The sequence below is a fragment of the Heptranchias perlo genome, chromosome 29 (genome assembly GCF_035084215.1).
Source record: "Heptranchias perlo isolate sHepPer1 chromosome 29, sHepPer1.hap1, whole genome shotgun sequence".
Classification (NCBI taxonomy): Eukaryota; Metazoa; Chordata; class Chondrichthyes; order Hexanchiformes; family Hexanchidae; genus Heptranchias; species Heptranchias perlo.
This window is the reverse complement of record NC_090353.1, coordinates 33,429,461-33,438,204: the sequence shown is the minus strand read 5'-3', so window position 1 is coordinate 33,438,204 and position 8,744 is coordinate 33,429,461. Positions and strand designations below refer to the sequence as shown.

Below are 8,744 nucleotides of genomic sequence, written 5' to 3'. Positions count from 1 at the left end.
AGATTAAGGGAGCCGGTTTCAGGGGAGTAGACAGAGGGACTGGTCCACTGATACATCAATTGGGTCTTAGCTTTGCAAAATAGAGCCCAGTGTGACCAGTACCTGACATTAAAAGCAAAAAAAGCAAGTCAATAGAATGAAAATAACTGGACAATATAAAAGCACCTTGAAATTGGACAGGTAACGGCTTTAGTATTTCCAAGGCAACCCAAAATTTTTTAAAGTGTTATTATCTTGAGTCCCTATCTCTGTAACCTCCTCCAGCCCTACCATCCTTCAAGAGCTCTGCGTTCCCCCAAATCCGGCCTCTTGTGCATCCCTCCACTTCCTCCGCCTCCCCAGTGGTGGTCGTCGAGGTCCTAAGCTCTGGAATTCCCTCCCTAAGTCATTAAGTCCCACCCCAGAGACTTGAGGACATAATCTAAACAAACACTTCAGTGCAGTACTGAGGGAGAGCTGCACTGTCGGAGGTGCCTTCTTTGGATGAGATGTTAAACTGATGCCCTCTCAAGTGGATTTTTTTAATTTCAAAATAAACTTTATTCATAAAATTTATAAAGGTACATGCAATGCAATTCAAGTCATGCTTTAAATAATACAATACAGGTCATACAATTTGCAACGGTACATACAGTACAGTTCAATGGTCCCGGTACAATCAATACAATTACACACTATACATTGTACATACTGTTGATGGCACCCTAGTGTGCCTCATTGAATTACAGTCGTTACCGGTTACAGATACAGTATACTTTGTTACATTCATTTATCGTTTTACATTCTGCCCGAGGGGGTTTTTCCCTGATTCCAGCCCCTCAATATACAATGGCGGGAGGGCTCTAAATGGTGGTCTTTCCCCATAGAGCCTTTGCTTAGGTCGCAACTCGCCTCGGTGCGTCCCGCAGAACGTACTCCTGGACCTTGGAGTGTGCTAGTCGTGGACTGCTCCTTCAGCTGGAAGACCAGCAGGTTTCGGGCGGACCAAAGGGCCTCCTTCACCGAGGGTCTTCCAGCCACAGTTGATATCTGTCTCGGTGTGCGTCCTGGGGAACCGTCCGTAGAGCACAGCGTCCTGTTACCAAACTGTTTGGGATGAACCGGGACAGATACCAACGCATCTCTCTCCACACCCTCTGCGCAAAGGGGCAGCCCATCAGGAGGTGGGATACGGTCTCCTCCCCACCACAGCCTCGAGGGCAGCTCGCGGTGGCGCTGAGGTTCCATGCGTGTTGGAAGGACCGCACTGGGAGGACCCTTCTCACCACCATCCAGGCTACATCCTGGTGCCTGTTGGTCAGTTCCGGCGACGAGACATTCTGCCAAATGGCATCGACCGTCTGGTTGAGGAAGAAACCGAATGAGTCCACCCTCTCAGTTCCTTGCAGGACTCTGAGAACGTTTCATGTCGACCACTGTCTGATGGTCTTGTGATCAAAGGGGTTCCTCCTCAGGAACTTCTCCACCTGGGACAGGTGCGGGGGGGGGGGGGGGACGGTCCAGCTGGACGGGACATCCTGCGCCTGCTTGGCCAGTGTGGCCAGACCCAGCCTTCTCAGCATGTTGGACAGGTAGAAACCCAGCACGTAGTGACACTTGGTGTTTGCGTACTGGTGCTCTACACATATCCTGAGGCAGACACACAAAGGTGGCCATCAGGATCAGAGCGACGTTGGGGACGCTCTTCCCCCCTTTGTCTGGGGGCTTGTACATGTTGACCCTGCGGACGCATTCTACCTTGGACCTCCAGACAAAGTGGAAGATAGGTTGGGTGACTGTGACGGCGGAGTTGTGGGGGATGGGCCAGACCCTGGCCACGTAGAGCAGCACCCACATACCATGGCCTTGGCAATCCACTCCTCCCAGTTCTTTGTGCAGGCCAGGGGGCCCCCAAACCAGATCCCCAGCACCTTCAAGTAGTCAGACCTGACAGTGAAGGGGACAAGGGACAGGGCCTCCCACCTGCCAAAGAATATGGCCTCGCTTTTATTTTGGTTCACTCTGGCCCCCGAGGCCAGCTCGAAATGGTCACAGATGCCCATCAGTGTGTGGACCGACTGCTGGTCAGAGCAGAAGACAGTGACGTCGTCCACATACAGTGAGGCCTTAACCTGAGAGCCTCTGCTGCCTGGGATTGTCAACCCCCTCAGACCTGCAAATGGAAAAAATCCTATGGCACTATTGGACATGCTCCAAAGATGAACGGCCAGGATGCAAATTCCAGCCACTGTACTTTTGAAAGGACCTTTTAAAGAATAGGTGACTAAAATAAATCCCACCATTGTTGTACATTTATTTTAAAAAAACATTTTATTTTTGTTCCCAATTTTCTCCCCCGCAACCGGTCCTGAAGTCATTGACTCATGTTGAGGGTATGATTCCTCAGCAATGGCTGACCGCTGTTTCCTCCCTTAAATGCGCATTCTTGATGTGTGAACTGAACAATGAATGCCAGCACGGGCCACTGCAACCCTCTCCGCTTTGCCAGATTTTCCATGCTTCCCTCCCCTCTGCTATTCTGCTGTTACCATTTACATCTCCTCTGGTACCATCTTTTATTTCTATAGTTGTCTCATTATCACCCCCTTTTGCATTGCACCAATCATCCCTTTAGTCATTTAATCACTCCTGCCCCTCTACTTTATCGCAGACTTCTCCCTTTTGTTCTTTCCCTGTCCCCCTTTTCCCTGGCTCTGTATTTGTTTAAAAGCTGTTCATTTCTAACGTCTTGCGGTTCTGATCAAATGTCATCGACCTGAAACGTTAACTCTGTTAAACGTTCCTCTCTCCACAGATGTTGCCTGACCTGCTGGGTGTTTTTATTTCAGATTTCCAGCATCCGTAGCATTCTGCTTTTGTTTTAATGAATGCCAGCAGATTGTTCAACTGCTGGGGATATTAGGGCCAAGCCTGGTCTCCTCACCCAACATTCAGACTTGAATTTTCCAGCAGGGGACGCTGGATAGCAATTAGGGGCAGGAACTCTGGACTCTTCCTAGTCTAGAAACTAGGAAGGGTTTCGAGGAAGGAGGGGAATTTTAACCCCCAAGAGTGGGTGGGCTGGGGTCAGTTGGGAAGTAAAAATTGTAGAAATTTGAGGCGCGACTGCAATCTGGCTCCAACACGCCCACTTCTGGATTTAACGGAGGCGCGTTTGGCTGCGTGCGAGTAACCTACTCGCTGGAGGCAGGTCGATCATCAGGACAGGCGAGTCGGTTATTATCACAGCAGATATTAATGAGGCAGTTTTAAATTGAATTCAACAGGCTTTTGAATTTAACACCTCCAGCACGGGTTTCCCAGGCCGCGGGAATCCCGGCAGGTAAAAGGAGGCGAGAAGGGCTGGATCTATGAGGTAAGTGCCTTTATTGCAATGCTTGTGGGCCACGAGGAGCAGGAGTGCTTCCCTGTGTCCCACCAAGCTTACCTTTTAAACACCTTTTAAACATCGGCCGACCCCTACCCACGATGTCTGACTTCTCCCAACCCGATCCCAATCTCTCCTCGAACCTCCCCATCCAAAACCCCGAATACCCTGATCTCTCCCCGATCCCTCCCCCCATCCAAACCCTAAAGACCCCGATTTTTCCCCGTACCCCCCCCCATCCAAATCCCGAAGACCACGATTTCTCCCCGAACCCCCCCCCCCCATCCAAACCCCGAAGACCACGATCGCTCCCCGGCCGACAGGCAGCCAGCCTGTCAGTCAATCTGGCTAGCTGTCGGACGCTAAACCTGTTGAAAAAATTTAAAAGACATCCTACCGTCAAAATCATCACTTCCGGGTTTCCCGTCCAAGAATTTTGCCCCCCTCCCTTCCTGGCTCCAACTAAATATCGGGACCACTGAGGCTAATTGTAGCACTCACCTTTGCCCTGGTTGAGATCAGTTAACTCAACACTGACTTGGGATTAAACCTGGGGCCTTTCTAATCCATAAGAATAAAAGAAGGATTTGCATTTATAGAGCGCCTGTCACAACCTCAAGTCATCCCAAAGCGCTTTACAGTCAATTCAGTACTTTTGAAGTAAAGTCACTGTTGTAATGTAGGAAACGCAGCAGCCAATGTGCGCACAGCAAGATCCCACAAACAGCAATGTGATAATGACCAGATAATCTGTTTTAGTGATCTTGGTTGAGGGATAAATATTGGCCAGGACACCGGGGAGAACTCCCCTGCTCTTCTTTGAAATAGTGCCGTGGGATCTTTTATGTCCACCTGTGGGGGGAGACGGGGGCTCGGCTTGACATCTCATCCGAAAGATGGATATAGAGTTTGATAATAAAGCAGGTGGTGCACTTACTATCTGAGCCACTTGGACATCGCATGACTTGGCTGTCTTCAAAGGAAATGAATCGCCATCAGAAGTCTCAAAAAATTAGCTTCAAAGAGTTAAAAATTGCATATTAGTAATTTTACTACCAATAGCAATTAAAGCAGATCGCTCCTTTAATTGTATTTATATATATTTTAATGTTCTTGGTGGTGTGGAATGGTGCTCAAATCAGCAGCGCCCCTCAAATATCTTAATGCACCCCCAAAATAACCATGTTCGGAAGTAGCAAATTGTGTTGAGACTTGGTACCAAGCCTTGAGTTTTCCTTTAGTTCAACGCCAGATGGAACCAGTGAACTGATAACAGAAGAAGCAACGGGCAGCACACCCGCCGGACGGCGCTGTTCGATTAGTTTTAGGGGTTTATCGTTGTAAATGCAATATATTTATTTCTGAATTTGTTTACAAGCTGCGTTCGTTTTTTTTAACGGCTTTCAGGGTGGGGGAGGGAGCAGCTAAGCAACGTGCATTCTATTTGGAATTCAAACCATTTCTCAGGTTGTCTTTAATTTCACAAAGCACCGATCAAGTGTGTTTAAATATGCAAATCGACGACTGAAAGTTACATGTAAACACATTTGACCTCTACAAATGGATCGCATTGCAGAACAGTTGTAGTCACAAATACAACGAAGATATTTAGGATATTTTATTTTCCTACATGAGGAGTAGATTGGCCCGTAATAAAATACTGCACTTGATGTCAAAGGATAAACGTAAACAATCAGGTGCAGTGCAAAAACATTACAAAAACGAACTGCAGAATTAAACTAATAATAGTTAAACTTATTACTACTACTTTGCAAAACATTTTGTAATAATCCCCCACTTATTTCTCTATCTGTCCACTGAAAGAAAGTAAACTTAGCTGGTGCAGAGAAAATATTGCTTGCAAATGTCTTGTTTATCTGCTAGGCGGAGTTTCCATTGATTTGGAGAACTCGTTACGTACAGAAAATACTCCCCATCGGAAACTACAGAGAGAAGAGAAATAGCTTCTCTTTCCAGTTCTTTCTATTTCCTTATGAACTCGCACACAGTGTACGATTAAGAAGTAAAGTACATTTAGTTATGTTTTGTACTTCAGAACGGCAAAGTGCAGTGGGTCACTTGGTGCATTCCGCTCCAAAGGACAGTTTATAACAGCCGTTACGCAAGATTTAATATTTAGTTTCACCTACAATCCACACTCCCAACTTCCAACAGAGCCTGTGCTGCAACACATGGCTTCAGATTTCAGTCTCGATCAATCAGTGCAATCAAAAAACTTTGCAAAATCTTGAAAATACATAAAGCCGATCAACTGCTTACTTCTTCCAGCAAATGTCTGCAATTAATTTGGAACAATTTGCGGCCAACTCTACAAGCATTCCCTCAAGTATAAATTTCCAATTTGTTTGAGGAGCCAGTGTTAAAGTCTGCAAAAATAATTTTTTGCTTTGCATTACGTGAAATAGCAAATAAGGTTATAAACATAGAATATATATTTTATATACATAACAACATATGTGCTCTGGCGTTGGGGAGCCGCAAGAAAACTCATCTCATTTTACACTGCATTATGCGGTTTTATTTTTAAGATCGGTATTCATTTCATTCCAACAGAGACAAGGCTGCAGCTTGATAATCCCGACAGCACGCGAAACTGAGTCACCGAGAGAAAAAAAAAAGAGGGAGAGAAACAAGGAATTTCCCAGAACCGTCAAAAAAAAAACGCGACATCTGTGTCCCGCCCCCACGTGGTGGCGGACGTTGATATTCATTACCGGTCGGCGCAGCCAATGGCAAGGGCGATATGTAAATGAGCCGGTGGGTGGAATGTAACATTTAAAAAGCGGCGAGCTCGACTCTCGAGCCGCAGAAAGAACAAGAACGAAGCGGGATTTGTATCAACTCGATCTGCAACCTTGGGGAGGAATTGTTACATTCAGCCGCCGAAAAGCTACAACGTATCATTTTTTTTATTATATTCCTGCACTCGCGAGCTATTTTGTTTTACCTTGGATTTAATTACTGCAACATGACTCTGGAAGATACCACTGGAACTGACAACACGAGCAAAAAGTAAGCACCCAGAGGGGGTTTTTTTTTCCTCAAAAATGCGCACTTGACGTGTTTGCAATTTATGTTTTATAAAAGTGGAAAGGACCACGCGTAGATTTATGAGTATCTGTTGGCTGCTTGGTTTGCAGTCGTCTTTGAAGAGGGACAGTTTTTAAATATATATATATATTTTTTTTTTGTTCAGGATGCAGACGATCGATGAAGCTTTGGAAGACTTACTGGTTGCTGCTCAGCGCCAGGGCTATTTAACCGTTGGCGTTTACGAGTCCGCGAAACTAATGAATGTGTAAGTATCCAACACATGATTTTTTTTTAACCTGCAGAACGAGTAACTATAACCAGTGTATGCAAAGATCAAGTTTTCTTTTTAAAAAATAGCAACAATATTTTATTGCAATTTTTTTTCAAATTTCTTTGAATTGTAAGTTTTATGTTTTATATACATTCCAGTGATTCTAATCGTCCCTTGTATTCTTGTCCCGCACAGCGACCCAGACAGTGTAGTTCTGTGTCTCCTGGCGGCCGATGAGGAGGACGAGGGCGACATCGCCCTGCAGATACACTTCACCCTGATCCAGGCTTTTTGCTGCGAGAACGACATCAACATCGTGCGGCTGCGGGGAGTCAAGCGGCTGGAAGAACTCCTGGAGGCTGGGGACGAGAGTGCCGAACCCCGGGACATGCACTGCATGCTTGTCACGGTAAGAATCACGACCGTACCGTAACTCTTTAGAATTTTCCCGTGCAGACACATTAATAGCCTAGCTATTTTAAATATATTTAATGCATGCAATTTTGCAGATATGCATTGCCGAAATAAACCAGCTCTTTAAAACTTATGCAATGCTATTTAGCTGATCGTGGCATTTGTAGAGTTAAACTATTGCAACAATCGTAAAACGTAGTGTTGCGTGAGGAGACTGAAACTGACTGGAATTGACGCGTTGATGATGCTGACGCGATTCTCAACCGTGTCTTTTTTTAAAAATTCTATTTACAGAACTCTCATACCGATGTTTGGAAATGCGAAGCCCTGGAGGAAGTCGGAAGCTATTGCGAGGAAAGCAGAAGCAAGAACCAGTGGGTCCCTATCGTTTCCCTGCAAGAACGCTGAAAGATTAAAAATAGGGGCAAAAAGAAAGCGGAAAAAAGCGCCTTTAATTAAAAAAAGAGAGAAATGTATGCCGGTTTAAAAAAATAGAAGATGCGGATGGATGAGGAAGAAAATCTTGTTTGCAAAGGCACTATTTTTTTAAAACAAGAAATCGGCATACCAGGCGGAGGCTTGGCTGGTTTTGAGGCAGCAAGTGGATTGCGTCCGCTCCCAGGACCGAGAAGGGAGCTGCAGAGGAGGAGCTGGAGATGTGGAAAAAAAAGATTTGGAAATGGAATAAAGAGAGGTTTCGAAGCGGGACATTTTTATATATATATAAATATATTTAAAAGACTGGACTGAAATGCAGAGAGAGGAGAAAGGATGTTTGATACGAGAATGCAAGAGGACTGTAATCCTGGCTGTGCCCATTGAATGGGGCATTTTACGGCCTCCCCTCGCACACTGATGGGCGTTTTACATCCTTGAGCAGGCTGGAGGGGGAAACAACTGTTAAACCGTGCGAGGCTGCACCAGAAAGATTTGGAGCTGTCTTTTTCTAAATGGAAATCGTTCCTACACGTGTGACTGTTTCGTTTGTAACATCGAGGAGACTTGCAACAGATGTCGAGGAGGGAACTGTTGCATTTAGCTTCAATACTGGGGCTTCTGCAAAGAATCCCGGACTTGTGTAATGGGCACTGCAATTTAATTTAATTATAAACGCTGTTAGTAAATGTCATGATTTTAAAAAAAACTCAGCGTTTTGTTGTTTATAACGCTGAGATCTTCGTTTGTCTTTTTCAGGATATATATGTAATAAAATGAACTCATGTTTCTGTTGCAAATTTACAATAAATATTTTAAAACTTTAAATGTACACGCTGGTCTGACTTGTGTTATCTTAACAGCCACTGCTTTGGGGAGTGGGATGAAATACTTCAGTGACCTTTTTAATGAAGGAGGTTGACATCTGTTACATTCTGCCAGCAAGCAACAGATAACACATTAAAAGGCAAATGTATGTGTTGGGTTGCATCTGTCTGGTTTAGGCCTGGACTGTCTCATTTCAACTTAAATTTTTAGTGCAATTTTTTTTTGCCCATCTGATGCTGTCATGATGTGCAGAAATTAGTCATTGAGGTTTTCAAGGAATTTTCATTAGCAAACATACATCAGAATACAAAGCATTATGCCTGCACCTTTGGCAAAAGATGGCAGCTCCTGTTCTACCCAGCCCTCCATTTGAAA

At 45.0% G+C, this 8,744-nt stretch overlaps 1 protein-coding gene across 1 annotated transcript; it reads left to right on the top strand.

Annotated features, from left to right (window-relative positions):
• The first annotated feature begins 6,178 nt into the window (after positions 1–6,178).
• Positions 6,179–8,373, top strand: LOC137299593 (growth arrest and DNA damage-inducible protein GADD45 beta-like). Its single transcript, XM_067968449.1, has 4 exons — positions 6,179–6,400; positions 6,585–6,686; positions 6,888–7,101; positions 7,401–8,373. The coding sequence occupies exons 1-4, from the start codon at positions 6,357–6,359 to the stop codon at positions 7,512–7,514; spliced, it is 474 nt and encodes a 157-aa protein (XP_067824550.1). The 5' UTR covers positions 6,179–6,356; the 3' UTR covers positions 7,515–8,373.
• Positions 8,374–8,744: the final 371 nt, after the last annotated feature.

Excerpts from the sequence above, each read along its gene's own strand:
- LOC137299593 (XM_067968449.1), top strand. The coding sequence starts at position 6,357 with ATGACTCTGGAAGATACCACTGGAACTGACAACACGAGCAAAAA. Across the intron at positions 6,401-6,584 it reads ACTGACAACACGAGCAAAAA|GATGCAGACGATCGATGAAG; the intron begins GTAAGCACCCAG and ends TTTTTTGTTCAG. Across the intron at positions 6,687-6,887 it reads TCCGCGAAACTAATGAATGT|CGACCCAGACAGTGTAGTTC; the intron begins GTAAGTATCCAA and ends TGTCCCGCACAG.